This window comes from Durotheca rogersii, assembly GCF_024521655.1.
Source record: "Durotheca rogersii strain YMJ 92031201 chromosome Unknown GGS23scaffold_22, whole genome shotgun sequence".
NCBI classification, from domain to species: domain Eukaryota; kingdom Fungi; phylum Ascomycota; class Sordariomycetes; order Xylariales; family Xylariaceae; genus Durotheca; species Durotheca rogersii.
Genome location: NW_026251253.1, coordinates 515,245 through 535,532, shown reverse-complemented (window position 1 = coordinate 535,532; position 20,288 = coordinate 515,245). Strand labels below are relative to the sequence as shown.

General features: G+C 55.5%; 6 protein-coding genes across 6 annotated transcripts; 4 read left to right on the top strand and 2 right to left on the bottom strand.

Annotated features, from left to right (window-relative positions):
* Positions 1-238: 238 nt before the first annotated feature.
* GGS23DRAFT_606749 (Pre-mRNA splicing Prp18-interacting factor-domain-containing protein) lies at positions 239-1,645 on the bottom strand (the record flags this gene model as incomplete). Its single annotated transcript, XM_051519939.1, has 1 exon — positions 239-1,645. One exon carries the CDS (start codon positions 1,643-1,645, stop codon positions 239-241), a length of 1,407 nt encoding a protein of 468 aa, XP_051369452.1.
* A 537-nt stretch (positions 1,646-2,182) lies between these two features.
* On the top strand, positions 2,183-7,378 carry GGS23DRAFT_599257 (uncharacterized protein; the record flags this gene model as incomplete). Its single annotated transcript, XM_051518907.1, has 2 exons — positions 2,183-2,417; positions 2,475-7,378. 2 exons carry the CDS (start codon positions 2,183-2,185, stop codon positions 7,376-7,378), a joined length of 5,139 nt encoding a protein of 1,712 aa, XP_051369451.1.
* A 1,327-nt stretch (positions 7,379-8,705) lies between these two features.
* GGS23DRAFT_580100 (uncharacterized protein) lies at positions 8,706-12,882 on the top strand. The gene is made up of 2 exons (XM_051517103.1): positions 8,706-9,554; positions 9,655-12,882. Exons 1-2 carry the CDS (start codon positions 9,064-9,066, stop codon positions 12,209-12,211), a joined length of 3,048 nt encoding a protein of 1,015 aa, XP_051369450.1. The 5' UTR covers positions 8,706-9,063; the 3' UTR covers positions 12,212-12,882.
* Positions 12,883-14,494: 1,612 nt separating this feature from the next.
* Positions 14,495-14,814, top strand: GGS23DRAFT_599255 (uncharacterized protein; the record flags this gene model as incomplete). The annotated part of the gene is made up of 2 exons (XM_051518906.1): positions 14,495-14,555; positions 14,660-14,814. The coding sequence occupies 2 exons, from the start codon at positions 14,495-14,497 to the stop codon at positions 14,812-14,814; spliced, it is 216 nt and encodes a 71-aa protein (XP_051369449.1).
* A 1,121-nt stretch (positions 14,815-15,935) lies between these two features.
* On the bottom strand, positions 15,936-16,701 carry GGS23DRAFT_599254 (COX6A-domain-containing protein; the record flags this gene model as incomplete). Its single annotated transcript, XM_051518905.1, has 4 exons — positions 15,936-15,981; positions 16,113-16,280; positions 16,441-16,465; positions 16,533-16,701. 4 exons carry the CDS (start codon positions 16,699-16,701, stop codon positions 15,936-15,938), a joined length of 408 nt encoding a protein of 135 aa, XP_051369448.1.
* Positions 16,702-16,963: 262 nt separating this feature from the next.
* On the top strand, positions 16,964-19,786 carry GGS23DRAFT_223259 (DNase I-like protein). The gene is made up of 4 exons (XM_051511985.1): positions 16,964-17,553; positions 17,627-17,639; positions 17,702-19,398; positions 19,502-19,786. Exons 1-4 carry the CDS (start codon positions 17,457-17,459, stop codon positions 19,621-19,623), a joined length of 1,929 nt encoding a protein of 642 aa, XP_051369447.1. The 5' UTR covers positions 16,964-17,456; the 3' UTR covers positions 19,624-19,786.
* The last annotated feature ends 502 nt before the right edge of the window (positions 19,787-20,288 follow it).

The following is a 20,288-nucleotide window of genomic DNA, read 5'->3' as shown; positions in this document are numbered from 1 at the left end:
TTCACTGGATGGGGGAATTGGTCATATTAAGAGCTCATGAAAGGACGCTCCACAGCTCCCATAGATCAAGGCGTTCGGCCTCGGGGAAACGGAATGCATGAAAAAAAAAATCCATTTTTCACGACCGCCATGATACTTGCTACGGTACAGTCGCTATACTCAGTGATATGTTGTCGTTACACCCTCGCCTTAATGTGCATATTTACAGTTAACGGGTATCCCGATCATGTGACGGATACTATGTAACTAGCTCGTCTTTGCCCAGGAATTTGGCCATAGGATCGTCTGCGGCCGTCCTCTTTCGGCGATACTCGTCGAGCTCGGCCTCTGATACGCCGCCCTTCATCTCCTCTACTGTGCGCTTCTTCGCTGTTTGCTTCGGCGGTTCGGCTTCTTCCGCCTGCGCCGGCGACGGCGCCTCCTCGATTAAATCCACGCCTGTCCGTTGCCTCTCGGCGGCCTCCCAGGCTAGTTTTCCCTCCTCACCCGTGCAGTAGCTGTTCTTGATTATGGAGTGGCAGCACGCGTATCCCCACTTGAAGTTGGACCACCAGCTGCCCCAGACGGAGGTGTGGTTGTTGGCGTAGACGTCCTCGGCGTACTTGGACTTGGCGACGGCGCGGGGCGCGCCCTTGATGAGGCCGGCCTCGTCGTACTCGACGAACTGCTCCGACTCGGTCACGGCGGCCTCCCGCAGAGCGGCGGGCATGACGTGCTGGTCACCGCCGTACTTGTCCTGCAGCACCTGCAGCCGCGCGGCGCGCTTCTTCTCCGCATCCTCCTTCTCCTTCCGCCGGTAGAACTCGCCGGCTGTCGGGTTCGCCTGCAGGTGCTGGCTCGTGTCGCCGCTCTTCTCCTGCTTCTCCCACGCGTACCGCTGCGCGCGCTCGAACTCGGCTGCGTCACCCGCCGCGCGCAGGAACCCTTCTTCGGCGAAGAGCTGCGCCGCCTTATCCGCCGTCGCGCCCGCGTCCACCATGGTCCGTGTCTTCGGATCGTATTTGGCCGACTCGAGGTCGAGGTTCAGCAGGTATTTGGCCGTGTCCTCTCGTATCCGCAGCTGCCTCGTCGCCGTGCTTTGATGCCGCCCCATGTCCGACTCCTCGGCGTACTTCTCGCCGGCATCCTTGCCCTCCTCGCCCTCGCCATCTTCGCCCTCCTGGTCCTGGCCCGCGCTAGACAGTTGGTTGCGCAGCTCGTCGAGCTGGTTGTAGCGCTCGACGACGTGGCGGTACTCCTTCGGGTCGTAGCCGTTCCAGCGGTCGCGCTTCGCGTCCCAGCCGAGCTCGACGTCCTGGATCACCTCGTCGGCCTGGATATCCCTGCCGGTCCACCGGGCACCCTTCGCGCGCGGACGGCTCAGGCAGTCCTTGGCCTTGTGCGTCATCGCGCCGCAGTTCTCACACGCACCCTTCCGATACTTGGTGGCGGCCGGCCCGAGCTTCTTTCCACGGTCGTACCACTTCGATTGGTCGTCCTTCGCCTTGTGCAGGCGCTGATGCTCGAGATAGTCGGACTGGTCGCCTTCCTCGCCCGCGTAGAAGGGCCGCTTACTGATGAAGGACGGGATGTAGATGTTTTCTTCCTTGGAGGCAGCCGATGCCTTGTCGTTCCTCCGCGAGGGAGGTGGCGGCGGCGGCGGCATGGCGAAAGTATGTCGTGGTAAGATTCGAAACGATTGTACGGACGACTCGGGAGGCAGGTTATGGCCGGATTATACAGGTTCGATGCGGTGGGTATGGTTATCGAAGAGCTGAAATGTCTGTCTAGGAAGATGTAGGAATATGGATAGACCGTAGAGTAAGGACCTATCAGCATACATAGCTTGTGGCTAGTGCGAAGTGGCTGTGCAGAAAAAAAAATTGTGGCTGGGACATGTACTCTCGTGAATATCTTACCTAATCGACCACCTTTCATCCAAAATTGAATAAAAGGAACTCGGACCACAACACCTGACAGCGCGTCGCGATGCCAGCTGCATTTCCTCTAGCCAAGTCCACCGACGCGTCCTTGGCTGAGGGGTGCGCGACCCAAACACGCAGCACAATCGGTTCTCCCACCTTGCTTCAGTTCCCTGCTTATATCACATATCACATTTTCTGTCTGGGTTCGTGCGTGGTGGCCAATCCACCCCCATGCCTCGTGCCAGAATCCCCGCCAGCGCCAGCATGTATAAATCGCCATGGATGTCTTTCGCGTGCGGTTGAACTGCATAGACCACTATCAGGCTGTTCAGACGAAATACGATCCTCTGCTTCGCAATGACGTCCACCCATCTCAGCTGGCTAAAGAGCCCGCCGTGCCCGTTATTAGAGTCTTCGGTTCGACAGAAACGGGCCAGAAGGTATGCGCCCATATACACGGCGCGTTCCCGTACCTGTATATCGAGTACAACGGAGGCTTGCTCTCAGACGATGGTAAGACGCGTGTACGTGGGTTTTATAACTGGAATTTTGGCTCTGACACGGGAGCAGTGGGTGCATACATCTACCAGCTTCACCTCTCCATTGACCACGCCTTGGCTGTGAGTTACCGTCGAAATGCGTACGATGCGAAGAGTAAATATGTGGCTAGGATCACCCTTGTCAAGGGAATACCTTTCTACGGATTTCACGTCGGCTACCGGCTCTATCTCAAGATCTACATGCTCAACCCTTTTACCATGACTCGTCTCGCGGAATTACTCCAGCAAGGCGCCATTATGAAGAGGAAATTCCAACCGTATGAGGCACACTTACAGTACCTACTGCAGTTCATGACTGACTACAACCTTTATGGGTGTGGGTACATCGAGGCACGAAAAGCTTGCTTCAGGGCGCCCATACCTGAGTACGACGAGGATGTAGGGTGGTCGCATCGGTGGCATACGCGATCGGTACCAAGTGCCTTCATCGCGGAGGATGCAGACCTCCCCCGTGCGAGTCATTGTTCGGTCGAAGTTGACATATGTGTCCAAGACATCCTCAATAGGCACGAGATCAAGGAGAGACAGCTCCATCACGATTTCACTGAGAGGAAGCATCCCTTGTCGCCTGACGTGAAACTTGTCCACAGCATGGCTGGGCTGTGGAAGGATGAAATCAAGCGCCGAAAGAAGAGAATGCATGACCCGACTCCAGGAAGTGGCCCCTCCCCCCCCGAAGCTATGGTATCTATGTCCGCAGACCCGCGTCATTCACAGCCCCCTGGATGGATCCACGAAGAAGAGTATAGAGAGCAGATAAGGGAACTGATACGACAGGAGCGCGGGCAAAGTGATGGCAGCGACCTCACCTTTGATTCATTTGTTCAGAACATGCCCCTAGAGTCAACGGTTAACACTCTATTACAATCCGTCGAGGATCTGTATCCTGAAAATTTGGAACGTGCTCTTGGCATGGCGAGTCAACATCTTGGAGATGATGAAAACCCTGCTGGCAGCATACTGGTAGACGAAGATCGCATTTTTGATGTTGAGCCGGATAATTATGACGGCGCCTTCCGGGATGACCCCGATGAAAATGCGCTTCGCGATATTGAGCCTCCGAAAGAGGATGAGGCTCCCAACGATAGCTCAGTACGAGCCGGCAAATCTCCATTTCAGACTATTCAGAAGGACAAGAACGATTCACGTGCTCGATCCAACCCCCTCGCCTCACCAGACCTGAGTGCTAGATCGGATGGGCGGACCTTTTCAGAAATGCGCGTCACTGGCGTGCATATAAGCTGCTTACGTACCATGAGTAGACACCAGATTCCAATCTCGGAGTGTCTACTAGATGTTGCGAAAGAGCAAGGACTTGTAAGCAAGGCTCCTCGAGATACGGTGCCCGTCGAAGTCAACGGGATCTTGAAACGCTCAGCCTCTTCGTTGCTCGAGGAACAAGAGACGAAACGTCGTTGTGTGGCGTTTCGGTCTATTTCCGATCTCGAGAACCCGGACGCTGTAGATCAGATGCCCACAGGCGATTTAGGACTAACCGACATTTCCAGTATGCAAAAACCATCCTCGCAAAACACACAGCCAAGGTTGAAGAAGATTCCTCAGGGATCTGGAAACCAGGCTCTCAACTTTCCGGTCGTGAAAAATCCTAACGACCCAAGCACGAAGCTACGCTTGAGTCAGCGGACGGCCTCTCAGCAAAGCGAAGATAGCCAGCCTACCAAACACGTCACATTTGGTGTAGATACTCCCCTAGAAGATGTTTCGTCTGGTTCGACTCTACACACGGAAAAGCCCGAGTCCACCAGCTCCGTACCACCCGGTACGCGGGAGAGGAGTACCGCAAACCCTCTTGATATTGGATGTGTTCCTCGACCTCACGCCCGATTCCACGTATTCAATCTGTCGCCGCCATCAACGGAAGATGTTCTATCGTCTATGGACATCTTAGGCCGGCCCAATGTCATTTACCAAGACGCGTTTTACAGTAACGAGAACGACGTACCTCAAAGAGTCCGAGAGTATGCCGGCCAGGAGTTTCGCCTCGAAGGCAATACGCTCCCGTATCTGCCGGATTTTGATCCGACAGGGGAAGCTCCTGCTAACTATGGCATGAAGTCTGACCTGCCCTTAGATGTTGATAAGGACAACCGGATGTATAGGAAGCAGCGTCGGGAGTGCTCGCTGAGGGGCTGGGAGATCGCAGAGCCTCCGCCTTCTTTCGACGAGGTGCAGGGTTGGTGGGTAGGAAGACAGAGAGTAGCAAATTCCTCTCAGGACCCCACTGTGAAGATTCGGGTTCACGAACCTAAACCGTACATGTCTCAAATCGACGGTCCTACCCCGAGGAATAGGCATGGGTTCAAATATTCCCAGAAGAGGAAATCGACGAGCGTCCAGCACGAAGCACAGTACATGAGTACGATGAGCCTAGAACTACACGTGAATACGAGGGGAAAGCTAGTTCCAAATCCGGAGGAGGACGAAGTCCAGTGCATTTTCTGGTGCTCCAAGTCGGATGAGAACTTCGCTACCGGTGATGACTCATCTGTGGCCGTCCAGTCCGGCATCATCGTTCTCTCGGAGGATGGATCGCTGGCGCGGAGAATACAGAGGCAGACCCGGGCCGAGGTCATCGAAGAGGCATCGGAGCTCGACTTGATGGGGAGGATGGTTGAAATTGTCAGAACGCATGACCCAGACATTCTCACCGGCTACGAGGTCCACGGCAGCTCCTGGGGGTATCTGATCGAACGAGCGAAGTTCAAATATGACTATGATCTATGCGACGAATTCTCACGAATGAAAAGCCAGTCCTTCGGGCGCATCGGAAAGGAAGCAGATCGATGGGGCTTCAACACTACCTCAACGATTCGGGTAACAGGCAGGCATATGATTAACATCTGGCGCGCTATGCGCGGCGAGCTGGATTTACTTCAGTACACAATGGAGAACGTTGTCTGGCACTTGCTGCACCGCCGGATTCCGCACTACTCCTGGCGCACGTTGACGGAGTGGTATGTTGGAGGGAGACACGGAGACTTCAGCAAGCTCCTCCGATATTACCTGACCCGGACGAAACTCGACATAGAAATTCTCGAGGCGAACGAGCTCATCCCGAGAACCAGCGAGCAGGCACGGCTTCTGGGCGTCGACTTCTTTTCTGTTTTCTCCCGCGGGTCTCAATTCAAGGTCGAGTCAATCATGTCTAGAATTGCGAAGCCGGAAAACTTCATACTGGTTTCGCCCGACAGGAAGCAGGTCGGCGGCCAGAATGCGCTCGAATGCCTCCCTCTCGTTATGGAGCCCCAGAGCGCATTCTATAACAGCCCATTGGTGGTGTTGGACTTCCAGAGCTTATACCCCAGCGTCATGATCGCCTATAACTATTGTTACTCGACCTTCCTCGGCCGCATTGTGAACTGGCGTGGCGTGAACAAGATGGGCTTTACAGAATACCAGCGGCAAAATAGACTGCTGGAGCTGCTCAAGGACTACATCAACATCGCCCCGAACGGCATCATGTATTGCAAAGCGGAGATCAGAAAGTCTCTGCTAGCGAAGATGCTGACGGAGATTCTAGAAACGCGGGTGATGGTAAAGAGCGGGATGAAGGAGGATAAAGACGATAAGACCCTGCAGCAGCTCCTCAACAACAGACAGCTTGCTTTAAAGCTGCTTGCAAACGTCACGTATGGCTATACATCGGCGTCATTCTCCGGCCGCATGCCCTGCTCCGAGATCGCGGATAGCATTGTGCAAACTGGGCGTGAGACTTTAGAGAGGGCAATCGCATTTATCCACTCGGCGGGAAAGTGGAAAGCAGAAGTCGTGTACGGCGATACCGATAGCTTGTTCATCTATCTCCCCGGGAGGACTCGAGACCAAGCGTTCGATATCGGGAACGAGATCGCCAAGGCGATCACGGACATGAATCCTCGTCCCGTGAAGCTCAAGTTCGAGAAGGTTTACCACCCATGCGTGCTCCTAGCGAAGAAGCGCTACGTCGGATACAAGTACGAGAGCAAAGACCAGGTGAAGCCCGAGTTCGACGCCAAGGGTATCGAGACGGTGAGGAGAGATGGGACGCCCGCGGAACAGATGGTGGAGGAGAAGGCGCTCAAGATCCTCTTCGAGACGGCCGACCTCAGCCAGGTCAAGTCGTATTTCCAGAAGCAGTGCGAGAAGATAATGCGCGGGGCCGTCTCGATACAAGATTTCTGTTTCGCGAGGGAAGTCAAACTAGGAACCTACAGCGACAAAGCGCCGCCGCCACCGGGCGCCCTGGTCAGCACGAGAAAAATGCTGGACGACGCGAGGGCGGAGCCGCAGTACGGCGAGCGCGTGCCGTACGTGGTGGTGTCGGGGGCACCGGGAGCGCGGCTCATCGACCGCTGCATCGCGCCGGAGGAGCTGCTAGACAGCACGCATCTTCAGCTCGACGCCGAGTACTACATCGTGAAAAACCTGATCCCGCCGCTGGAGCGGATCTTCAATCTGGTGGGGGCCAACGTGCGGCAGTGGTACGACGAGATGCCCAAGGTGCAGCGGGTGCGGCGGGTGGACCCGGGGCAGGGGACCGGGGGGGCGGGGCGGAAGACGACGCTGGAGTCGTACATGAAGGCGGCGGTGTGCGTGGTCTGCCGGACGCGGATGGGCGGGGACGAGGAGGGGCCGGCGTGCGCGCGGTGCCGGCGGGAGGCGTCGGCGTCGGCGCTGCGGCTGCGGAGCCAGCTGGGCCGCGAGGAGCGGCGGCTCGCCGACGTGACGAGGCTCTGCCGGAGCTGCGCGGGCCTCGCACCCCTCGACGCGGTGCCGTGCGACAGCCGCGACTGCCCCGTGTTCTACACGCGGATGAAGCAGGAGGCGCGCTGCCGGACGGAGAGGGCGGTCGTGGAGCCCGCGATCCAGCAGCTGCTCGACGGCTCGGTCGGGGCGGAGGCGCTGGAGTGGTGAGGGAGGGGAGAGTATGGTAAGAAGAACCGATGGGTTTTAGGTGGACTGCCATCCGGGTTGGGGCACAGGATATACCTAGCATTGCTATTTACGTCCCCGACGGGACTGGGGAGCTTTCCGGAATACGCATGACGGAGTATTAGACGGCGGGATTACGACGCGGCTGTCCGGGGTTTGGTCGGGTGATAGACAGAGGTGCATTGCCAGGGGACAAGGGGGGCCTGACCGAGATGCCACTTCAGTGTCTCGAGTCGATATAACGGCGCATGGGGACGTAGACGCATCGAGTGTGACGATGATGAGTATTTTCTTTCCTGTTATTCCGTCTTTATACCCCGTGCGTGTGTGAAGGGTTAAGTATATCATTTACTTATGGCACGTTCAAATCCGAGGTCGTTACTATGGGTATGTGGAGGCACCTCGTCTAGACCAGGGGTAGGGAGGTTTAGCGCCTACCAACGCTAGGCTAGGCGGCATCGGCATAGACGTAGGGCGCTAAGTAAAGGCAAGGCGGTCATAGAATGTACATAAGTACCTAAGGTACCCAGGTAGGTACCTAGGTGTGTACATACATGCATCCCTATACTAAGGTATATACCTATAATCGTATACCGCATGTACGTAGTACCTGATGGGTGTGAAGGAGCCTTGGTGTGTACAGGTAAAGGTCAGCTGCACGCCTCCCCGTGCACGTACCAGGTATATATGTACTTGCATACTCATACGTAGGCTAGTGACATGGAAGTTAAGCAAGGGTGTGTAAAGACGAGGGTAGCCCGGAAAGATACATATGAATTTAGAGGGGTGGAGATTGTGACTCTGCCGTTATAGCCGCCACCAAGGAACGCTTCATATAAGTTCCCACTTGTCACGACGCCTCCGTAAGATATAAGAGGGCATGCCGGCGCCATCAGCAAGGCGTATTAGAAATGGGCAGATATACGTGTAGGCATCGCTGGTGTGGATATACATAATAGGTATATACCAAGGTAGGTATGTATATATGTGTGTATAGGCATATAGAAATATGTATATACCTAGGTAGGTATCGATTCCCCGCGGCCCGCAAACCTGGAGCTGGGAAAGCCCCACGTGGCGCCTACACTCGCTCGTATTCCCGTCGTCCAACCTTCGCATCGTTCATACCACCGTTTCATATATCCTTTCGCTATCCGTATATGCCTTACGTACCGTATACTTGCATTGCCAGTCAGCCTAGCCTAAGTACCTCCCTAGAGAACAGACGCCCAGCACGTACAACATCCTTCCTACGTAGGTACCTGCCCTATGCATGCACGTATACGCGCATAGCTCCCTCCTCCTGCCGGCGCAATCGTTCTCAGCTATCAAAGCTCCCTAGGACCTCTTGCTCCGTTACTCCTCCTCCTCCTCCTCCTCCTCCTCCTCTGTCACGGCGGTTATTGTCCCTACTAATACACCCACCCCATCCCGCCTGCCATAAAGATCCCGTCTCTCCGCCCGTCCGCCACCCCTCGTTCATCCTCCCTCCTTTCATCTCGCATCATTCCCGACGTACCCCGTAGTTTGGTAATCCACCTCGATCCTCTTCTGTCTGGCGGGAATTCAGATGTAAACACGTTATCCATGCCCCTCGAAATCCGCCCGCCGCAACCGGTAGCAGGTTCGCACTCTGCCGGCCGTCCTCGCCATCACCACCCGAAGCGATGGGTATGAGCTGGACCGCATTCCTCCTGACCTACCTCTTTGGTGGCGTCACCTTGATCCCCTTGCTCGTCGTCCTCGTACTCTTCCACGCCCACCTCACATTTCCCGTTCGCGACAGCGAGAGCAGCTCGGGCCGTAAAGATGACGAGAACGACCCCGGAAGCATCGTGCAGCCGGGCGACGACACGACTGCCCTCCGAGATGCCCAGAAGGAAGAGTCTAGGCAGCGCCTCCTCGCTGAGTCTGACGTAGCCGCCGGCTACTTCGCCGTCTGTCGTGAATACGTCCCCATGGGCATCAATGCCAAACCGATCGAGCGTTCCACCCCCGTCGGGTCTACGACCGTCGCTGCACCGAGCCAGAGCGTCTATCAAGCCATGTACAAGAGCATATTCGACAGAAAGCAGAACCCGGATCCTCTCGGTGACAACAACAAGGGCGGCAGCCAACGGCCCAAGAAGGCGGGGAATGTGTTCTACGTCGTACTGAGGTACGTTCTGTACTTGGCTGCTTAGCTAGCTAACCAAAGCTGGCACAAGGCTGAGGGCCAAAAAAACGAGGCGGTGGCTAATCTCATGCATGCTTCGTAGGCACGGCTACTTGATGTTATTCGACGACGACGAGCAGCTCGAGGTGAGGCACGTCATCTCCCTCGCTCATCACGATGTGAGCATATACTCTGGAGGCGATCGCACACCCGAGGGCGAACTGTTCATCAAACGGAATGCCCTGTGCCTGAGCAGGAAGATTGATGGGAAAGAATTAACCCCCGATACCCAACTATCGAAACCGTTCTACCTGTTCTCCGAGAACTGCTCTGCCAAAGAAGACTTCTATTTCGCGTTACTCCGAAACCAGGGACAGGCCTTTTCTGGCCCGAATTTGGCGCCGAATCCCCAGCGGTTTGATGTGAAGAACATCATATCGTTGGTTCAGAAGCTGCATTCGTCAGAGGAGCACCTGCACACTCGGTGGCTGAATGCATTCTTGGGAAGGATATTTCTCGGTATCTACAAGACCAGGGACATCGAGAACCTTATAAGGGAGAAGATCACGAAGAAGATATCCCGTGTTAATCGACCGTCGTTCCTCTCGAGGGTAACACTCCAAAACGTCACCACCGGGGACGCGGCGCCTTATTTTATGAACCCCAGGCTTAAGGACTTCAGCGTTGAGGGGGAATGTGGGATGGAGGTTGACGTCAAATATACTGGGAACTTCAGGCTGGAGGTAGCTGCTACGGCGCGTATCGACCTCGGTCCCCGGTTCAAGGTCCGGGAGGTCAACCTTGTCCTCGCTGTAGTGTTGAGGAAGCTCGAAGGACATATCGCTTTCAAGATCAAGCCCCCGCCGAGTAACCGGATATGGTTCTCTTTCCAATCCATGCCCAAGATGGAGATGACTATCGAGCCCATCGTGAGCTCAAGGCAGATTACTTACACGGTTATCCTTCGACAGATCGAGAACAGGATCAAGGAGGTGGTGGCCGAAACCCTTGTAGCGCCATTCTGGGACGATGTTCCTTTCTTCAATACCGAGCACAAGCAATGGCGCGGGGGGATATTCGAGGGAGACGATGCAGTTGAGCATTCGCCCGATCACGAAGCCATCGCTGCTCAGCTCGGGAACATAGACGAACTTAGTCAGATCGAAGAGGCCAACACCGATTCCCCTCCCGAGCTCACTTCACTGGAGAAGAGCCATACCATGCCTATCACGGAAGCACCCCAGACATCAGGATTCTGGGCTAGGAGACTCAGTATCAAGAAAAACTTACAAAGCGAACCCAATTTAGGCGCTTCCGCATCTACAACGACTCTCGATTCGAAGAGCTCGCGAAGTTCCATTTCGGACGTGCAGCGTCCCCTGCGCTCGGGATCCCTCTCAGCTTCGGGTCCCTTTTCAAGTGCGGACCTTGCGCATGCCGACGTTCTCGGGCCGGCGAGCCCCCTAGATCGTGATGGGGCTGCTGGCGCAACGGCAGGCGTTTCTTCGAGGTCGAAGAATACTTCGCCCGCACAAACACCTGTAACTCCATCCTCAAACCCATTCTTAGATGCGCCATCCGTCAATGGCTTCTCGAACTCATCAACCGAAGCAATCCCCGAAGTACATGAGGAAGATGATGATGCGTCGACGACACACGGGAGACGCCACACTACCTCTTCCGTAGGGAGCAACGAGAGCAATGGCGTGCCGAGTTCACCCGCACTATCTAGAACAGGATCTGTTAAAAGCGGTACCGCTTCGATAGGCAGAGGTTTCTTTTCCCGGAAAGAACCGCTCACACCGGCTCCTACGAATGGTCCCCCCGAAAACAAGCGAAACACTCTGGCTGCCATGTCCAACGCCGCTGCGACAGCAAAGCGATGGGGTCTAAACGCGATACAGCGACAGAGTGATAGAAACGGCAACGGAAGAAAAGTACCTGAGCCTCTTGTAGACCTCAACCAGCCTATGGGACGCGGCCAACCTCTCCCACCTCCTGGAACTCCGCTTCCCGGGCCAGCGCAAAAGAGCTCGCCAATCCTCGTGCCGAAGCGGAAGCCGGTCGCCCCTCCTCCGCCGTCGCTCGCACGTCGGAGCACGGAGAATCTCACCAACAATATCAATATGACGCATATCGAGCGGAGGCCGGTGCCAGCGCCCCCTTTGCCGAGGCGGAGACGGGTCTCGCAGATCCATTCCCACGAGAACAACGAGATCGAGAACGTGCTCGTGGTCGCTGCGCCGGCCGACTCGGAGCCGAACAGTCCACTACCGGTGGACGAGTCAACGGCAACGACGTCTTCGTACATACAGCCGTGGGTAGAAGACGCGGAGCTAAACGCGAGCAGCGAGGAGCTAATATCAACGGAAGCAGGAGGCAGCAGCCAGGGGAAGTATCCGCCGGAGCTACCGCCGAGGGGGACGGAGGAAGGCGGTGGCAATAGCAGTAGAAATCACATCAATAGCGGCGCGTATCAGCACGAGGAACAGTGGCGACAGCTGCAGCAACTCAATGAGGAAGAGGGAATACGGGGGGAAGCGGGAGAGTACGAGGATGACGACGAAGACGGCTACACAAGCTGGGTAGATAACCCGGGGATCAGCCCCAGCGAAGACGACGGCAGCGGCAGCGGCAACGTCGTCAGGGTGGGACGGTAGGTACAATACTGCCCAACTATGACTGCCTCAACTGTTACCTCTGCTGTTGCTGCTGTTACCGCCGTTACAGTTGTGCTGCTACCACGGTAATACGAAGAAGAGGGGGGGCGAACATAGCTAGCCGCTGTGTGCCTACGCTACGCAGCCTTACGCTGACGCGGTGTACGAATATACGTATACCTGGGTAGATCCTCGATGGGTTTCAAATCGTATAGATTAGAGGTCGGGAACTTGGATGCGGGTAACGGGGTTCTGGTCTAGGCTACGGGTACGCGGATAAGGGGTGTTGGGCGTGTGCATCGTTATTAACGGATATGAATACATACATATGTAAGTGCTAGTCGTGTGCTGTGTCGTGTCGCGTCACGGTGCGAGGCGATTTGAGCGATAGATGCGATGAGTAGCTGAACCCAGCGCGTTTTCGTCCGTTTCGTTAGAGAGAGAAGATTGAGACGCCGGTCTGGATGCCGGGTGGTAGGCTGTATGTATATGTATTCTACTACATGCCTGTTCGTACAGTTGTCAGAGACGACGGCACGCGGCTACACTATAGAATACTACATACACCTACACGTACATATACGTTAGGCGCATTCCTTACCGGAGGGCTAGGTAGCATCACGATGTCACACAGTGTGTGTATTAGCGTATACGGAGAACATCTTGGGAGGTGTTAATCGAGTCCATCGGAAACATTAACCTCCTTCCAAAATAAAAATAAGGATAAGGGAATGGGGGAGAGCAGAGAATGCGGGTTGTCGCGTAATGGGCGAAGCGAGCAGCATATAAAACAACGACAGAGGTGCGATGTCACCTGTTGGGGGGTTGGCGCATACAATGGCCCGTATTCGGCATGCATCTCATGTGGTACAGGGAAAGGGGTTATAATAGGGGTTGGGCGTGTGTGTAGCCTAGCTGGCTGGGCCGTTTCTTCCAGAACGCTGCAACGCTGGCGATCCTCACGACAGCGGACGGGTATCGGCAGCGCACATGTATATATACCTAGAATCTATGTGCCTATATGGAGGGGAGCGGATAAGGGGTAGGGAAGCCAGAAAGCTCGCTCCCGTCGGGATCCCTCCGGCACCGCCCGCATCATACCCATCCTTGACCTCTTTACACCCATCAGGTACAAACGGTGTAGGACTATAGATGTACAATATAGGGATCTATGCATGTAACACACCCACCTACCTACCTCATGAGTATATTCTACGATCGCCTCGCCTTCACCCAGCACCCCTTGTCCATGCCGAAGCCGCCCAGCCTAGCGCTGGTAGGCGCCAATCCCCCCCCCCCACCCCTAGTCCCGTGGAGCCAGGGACGCTGTCGCGTGTGGATGCCTTCCTATCGTGTTCGATGTGGGGAGGGCCTTATTTCTTGGCTGGGGAAGAAAGGGGGTAAGGGTTTCCCGTTGTTGACATCGGGGAGCGGGCTAGCTGGATAGCTAAAACATCAACGACGACAGAAAACAAGACCCCCCCTGCCGCATGTGAAACGTAATGGTCGGGCTGTCCCATGTGCGCATGTGCGTGTGCGGGAGTTAGCTGTGTAGAGGAGAAGGTGATAGCGAAAGACAACTAACTAGGTAGCTGATTTCTCTCTGTCGCTCTGCTCTCTGTGGAACTCCAGTTGGGCCAGAGCACTTACACAAGCGTGTTGGTCAGGGGGGAAAGGGGGAGGGGGGGTGAGGGCATGATCATGACTATCTTTTGACCGCCATCTCTCTCCGGGACCTGGATCGTGCCTATGGGGCGGTAATACTAGCTAACATATGCACCCAAGTCTATGTTGGCGTTTCTATGTGGTCTAGTGTATTCTCTGCGGCTCTCGAAAGGGACCCCTTTGTGGAAACCCCGATGCCTGCTCCGCTCCCCTCCCCCGTCTAGGGCCCAGCTCTCGGCGTGGCAAGCGGATGCAACTTTGTGATCATCCTCAAAACAAGCCAGGCACAGAGATATGTATGATGTAGGTAGGTAGATAGCCTAATAATACCCGAGGACCAACGCCCGAGTATATAAATTTCGCGTCCTTCCCCGGAGTGCTCTTGGTTCCCCTTCTCTCCTCGCGCCTCGCCATTCAGCTACCGGTTTCTCCTTGAAAACAACCCCCCCAACAACTCTACCTTTCTCTAGTGCTGCGCACTTCGGTTTGACACCGTTAATTTGCAATCTACTCTTTTCTCCGGCTCGGGTCTTGTCGACTTTAATCGCAACGTAATCCGTCCTCCCGCCCACCTACAACACGACAAGACAAACTATCATCCTACCACCGCCGCCCACCATGCAGTTCACCAGCCTCACCGTCGCGCTCGTCAGCTTCCTCGCCGGCACCGCCCTCGCGGGTAAGTAGAGCCCCCCTTTTTTTTCTTGGTTGCCGTTTGCTCTTCCCCCCCTCCCCCTCCCCGGTGAGGCGGGACAGGCGCTGACCGCGGGCTCCGCTCCATAGCACCGGCGCGCGATCGCGAGGCCAGCCCCTTCGAAGGCCAGCCGTGCAGCCGACGCCAATTCAGCGGCTTCTGCCGCTTCGACGGGCGCTGCGGTCTCCAGATCCCGCCGAACGAGACGTCGTTCGTGTTCGTCAAGGGCCAGTGCGGCATCTGAGCATCGGGGCGGCGCGGGTCGGGCGTGGAGAGAGAAATGAGAGAGAGGAGGCAGTGAGGAGGAGGAGCGGGACAGGAGGTGGAAGCGCGACGGAGAGAGGAAGAGAGAGAGGGAGAGGGAAGTCAGCGGGGGAGACGACGACGGGAGGGCGGGGGCGACGAGGAGGGCGAGAGGAGGTGGATGAGAGAGCGAGGCGGATGCGGCGAACAAGTTAGGCGGAGCGAGCGAGCGCGGAGTGGAGGTTGCGAGAGGGTCGGAAGGAGGGACGGAGCTTGGGAGTAGACGGAGGAACGAGGGTCGCGGATAGAGAAAAGGAAGGGAGGTTGAGGGCATAGAGGGATGGGGCGGTCGGCGGTTTTGGACGGATTGGTGGATGGGAGTGGAAGTGTGGAGGCGGGAAGCGTGCTTGTTGGTCTGGATTGAAGAGGAGGAAGACGGAGGCGCTGGAGGGTGGTAGGAGGTAGCAGAGGCGAGACGGGAGAGTAGAGCACGTCGTGTCGAGGTAGAGTTGCCCGGGAGTAAACGAAAGCTGAATTATAAGTATCCGAGACCGTCTGCCACGTGAATATTCGTCGTTTGTGCGACATCATAGGCGGGTTCTGCTCCGTTCCCTACGGCCCCCTTCACGTACGGGGGACTGGCCGCAACTATGAGTATATGCCCGCTTGTTCGGGCTCGGACAGGGCGGTACCATTTATTATGGATTGAAGCTATAAGGATCGACAGGGATAATATATAATGCAACCTAAGAAAGCGTGAAAATCTTACAGGTAGCGGGGATCAGTTGAAAAGTGCGCTGGTTATGGAAATCTACTGGACCACTACATTTTGCATATGCTTCGCATGTTAAACTTGCGAAAAAAAACGTAGCAACCAAAGCTTCGATGTAATGCTCGGTCATGGGTTAATAACAAAGAGAACAACATATCTACAACGTTCCAGAGAGTGACACACATGCGACCTTCTGTGGTGTCAAGGGTGAGACCCATGCTCTGTCCACTTCTCTCTCCACCATCCATCTCATGCCTATCCCAGCACAACTCCTTTCCACCGTTGGCGGTCATTTTCCACGAACAGAGCACTTTTATAACCAATGACCGTACGGAGCTGATGCTAGCACTTTATGTAGCCTTGTCCTTGTTGTGGTAGTTGACCTTGTTGTTCCAGCTGTATTTCCTAGTTAGCCGAATGCTTTACCAACTCTCTGCCTCTATCTCATCCTCTCTATCCTTCTGCCGCAATATGCCTTGCTATGTGATACCTGACGGACCGGGGGAGGTGGGAAAGGGGACACCTACAACAGGGTCTTATCGCCGTCACCCCAGGGGTAGTTCTTGGTGCGGATGTTCTGGTAGGGGTACTCGACGCGCTCCTCTAGTGGAGGCATGTGATTCCAGTGGTCCCAGTGCTCGTTCCACAAGTTCCAGGCGTTGACGCCGGCGAGAAGGATGGCGGGGACGACGGCGCTGTGTGAGGTATTTTGTTAGCCTGGCTGCTGGCCCGTTTGCCATCTCTGGCTACCATTCATCGAGTCGTCTTCTGCGCTGTTTCCGGCTCGGGTATCCACCCTCGATATTGCATCCCGACTCGAAGTGGTTGAGGTGGGTGAAGGGGGGCGTCTCTTACTAGATGGAGATCTTGCGCCAGAGCTCTGTCTAAAGCGTCAGCGACGTTGTCCGGGCCCTATCCAGGCCTAGTCGACAAGTGGGACAACTGACCGGTAGTTCCGGCGGCGTGCTCCTTGACGGCACGGCGCTCCCTGACGAAGGCGTTCTCAGTCGATGCGAGACGGCGCTGCAGGGCAGAGCGGAAGACGGGGGCGTTGGCGGCGCGCAGCTGGGCGGCGAGGCGCGGCGCCCCACGGAAGAGCTGTCGCTGAGGGAGCATGGTAAGGTGTGGGACGTCTCTCGGACGGGGTTTCGATGCTGGATGCTGTCGTTAGGAGGAAGGAGGGGAGATAGTGTGGGCGGTGCTGTGCCGGACTCGGGGTTTGCGTGGAGGGCTTGGTCGGCTTGGGTTTTTATCTGGGGTGGTCCGATGGGATTGTCGAATGAGGCCAGGCTCGATTACCTACCTCCAGCGCCGAAGGGTACAAAGGTACCTCGCGGCCTGCCTCGGTTAATCCGCCGCCGCGATTTGGCGATCATGACATCAGTCCTGCTGATTAGGTAAGGGAGACATCGGTAACGATAACGATCACGTGCACCCGGGTTATTTTGGCGACGGCCATGTGACAAGTGGGCCCCTGCCTCCGTGGACACCGCGACTCGTCAACTCTCACGCACGGCGAGAGGGCAAGAACGTTTAAGGGAACATATCCGTCTACACGTGGTATCGTGGACAGGCATAGACGTTGGGCAATTCGCCGGCGAATCACCAGACACCCGGCCTCTCCTGTCTCCCTTCCTCTCCCACCGACATCTTCTCCGAGCGTACCCGCCTAATAAACGGCATACCGGCGCTAATCTGCGACGAGGCCCGCCTACGTAGGAGGGGATCGTGACTCCAGCCAGCTCCCTAGCCATTGGCAGCCCCCAATATACCACCGGCGAGCCGGGCCTGTTGAAGCTCTCTTGTATGGGGAATCCTCCGCCCGTCCAGCGGGAACTAGCCAATGGTAGCAGCAGCTAGGCGAATGATGAATGACGGCAGCGCGTCCACCGGAACCACCACCAGCATCCTCAAGACCCCCACTAGACGCCTTCGGCAACATGGGTATTCGCATCACCTCGTGGAATGGTTAGCCTCGCCCAGCTCTCCCCTCCCCCCTCCATTATGGGTTATCGACGACACGAACTAATATCGCTTACAGTGAATGGCATTCGGTATGGCAGTATGTTCGCAGAGGTGATGTGTGTTATAGTTCTAATCTGGCCCCCGCGCATAGGAATCCGTTCGGGTATCAGCCATGGAGGGAGAAGCGCACCTTCGAGGCCATGTTCGACATCCTCGAGGCCGACGTCGTAGTCATGCAGGAAACCAAGATCCAGCGCAAGGATCTCCAGGATGACATGGTCCTAGTGCCAGGGTGGGATGTGTTCTTCAGCCTACCGCGACATAAGAAAGGCTACGCCGGCGTGGCCATCTACACTCGGAACTCCGTCTGCATACCAATCCGAGCTGAGGAAGGGATCATCGGCGTCTTATGCCCGCCCAATTCCTCGACCAAGTTCCGAGATCTCCCCCCGGACCAGCAAATAGGAGGCTACCCGCAGCCCGGTCAACTCTCCGGGCTGGTCGACGAGGTGACGTTGGACTCGGAAGGACGTTGCGTCATCGTCGAGTTTCCCGCTTTCGTCCTCATCGGAACCTACAGTCCAGCCAACCGCGACGAGAGTCGGGACGATTTTAGGCTAGGATATCTCGATGCGCTCGACGTTCGTATACGCAATCTCGTGGCCATGGGCAAGCGAGTTATTCTGACGGGCGACCTCAACGTCATCAGCGCGCCTATAGATACCGCTAACATTTTCGAGAGGCTTAAGAAGGAAGGCGTCACAGTCGATGATTTCTTCGCCATGCCGTCCCGACGCCTCTTCAACCAGCTTCTCTTTGGGGGGGGGGTACGAGGCCCTAGGGACGAGAACAGGGAATATCCGGTATTATGGGACCTCGGACGACTCTTCCATCCCACCCGCGAAGGCATGTTCACCTGCTGGGATACCAAGAAGAATACCCGTCCTTCCAATTTCGGCAGTCGGATTGACTACGTCCTGTGCAGCGACAACATGAAAAGTTGGTTTAGCGACTCGAATATCCAGGAGGGGTTGATGGGATCCGATCACTGCCCTGTCTTTGCTACCCTCAAAGACGTAGTGGAAATTGACGGAAAAGAAGTCCATCTTAGAGATATCATGAACCCTCCCGGCGTTTTTAAAGACGGGGTCCGGCATAGGAATTGGACCATGAAGGATCTGCTGCCTATGTCGGCAAAGCTCATTCCCGAGTTTGACCGCCGACGGAGCATTAAGGACATGTTCTCAAAGAAATCCGGAGCTTCGACATCGAAGCAAGCAACGCCGCCCAACGAACCCTCGTTGAGTGCCAATGAAGAGCCGCCAGTACCCAGCTCGATGGCTAGCGAAGATTTCGTCGAGGTTGCACCCTCGCAATCCGAGTCGACAACATCGGCGCCTTCTCCAGCGAAAGCGATATCTGGTGGTCTCAAACGTACACCCTCCGACGCCGCGTCAACCAACAACAGGCCACAGAAAAAGACGAAGGCAGCCTTGATTAAGGAATCTTCATCCAAGGGACAAAGCAGCCTTATGGGCTTCTTCAAACCCAAAACTACAGTCGGTTCCGGCGGGAATTCTAGGGGTGATTCTAGTGGGAATTCCAATTCGGAGGAAGGCGACGACCTCGGTGGACCGGACGGCGCCTCAGATATCAGGGCGGCGGCAGAACCTAACGATGAGGGCCAACCGAAAGCCACTTCCCAATCGGACAATTCAGAGAAAGTGTTCGATCCCATCGAGTCCAAGGAATCCTGGACCAAACTGTTAGGTAAAAGAGTGTTGCCCAAATGCGACCACGGGGAGGACTGCATCAGCCTAGTGACTAAGAAACCCGGTGTCAATCGAGGTAAGCAAGCCTTCACCCGTTTTACGTTCCACATCGTCTCCTTTCCCCACCGCACATTTACGACCCTATACGGGTAATTCCCATTGCCTAATTATTGATCTAGGGAGATCATTCTTCATATGCCCTCGACCACTCGGTCCATCGGGCGAGAAGGAGAAAGGGACAGAGTGGCGATGTGGCACATTCATATGGAGTAGCGACTGGAACGCTTCTCGGTCTGAATGAGAAGATCTCATGAATCTAGGCCTGCATATACCTTGCCATTATCGCCTCGACAACATCCGCGCCTACTTACCGCCTTACCCCTAATGAGACCCTTGGTACTATGCAAAGAATAAGACTCTTGATATTGTACACACGGATCTTACCTCTCAAGGATTCTCCTCATCTACATAGTAAGCGATATGGCTTAGCTTCGTCCCCTCAGCTGCCGGATGAAGCTTCCTCTCGTCGTGTAACAACTTCCTACCAATACCTAAGCTACGTGGCGGTAGATAGATAGCTTAGTTCCTACCGTTGTCCCGTGTGCTCATGGGAAATAGTCTAGTCCCATGACTGGTAATAGTATATATCTCAAACACGACTCAAGCAATAGCCAGCGACATTTACACGTTACCAATGAACCAGTGAAGGCGACAAAACCAAGGCCTAGCGCTTACAAGGGCACACAGAACGATGTAACTGCTGAGAAACATACGTGGCGTGAATTTTCAACCTGCTGAAAGGTACGAGTTTCGGAATTGTTGACTTAGTTTCTAGCTGAACTGAGCCTTGGAATTCCTGGGTATATATATATAATACACCACCACATTGCCATGAGCTCGTGTACAGCACCTGACGGCGATCCCTTAACCCTAATTTCCGTAGGGTCTCCAATCTTCGACATCAGC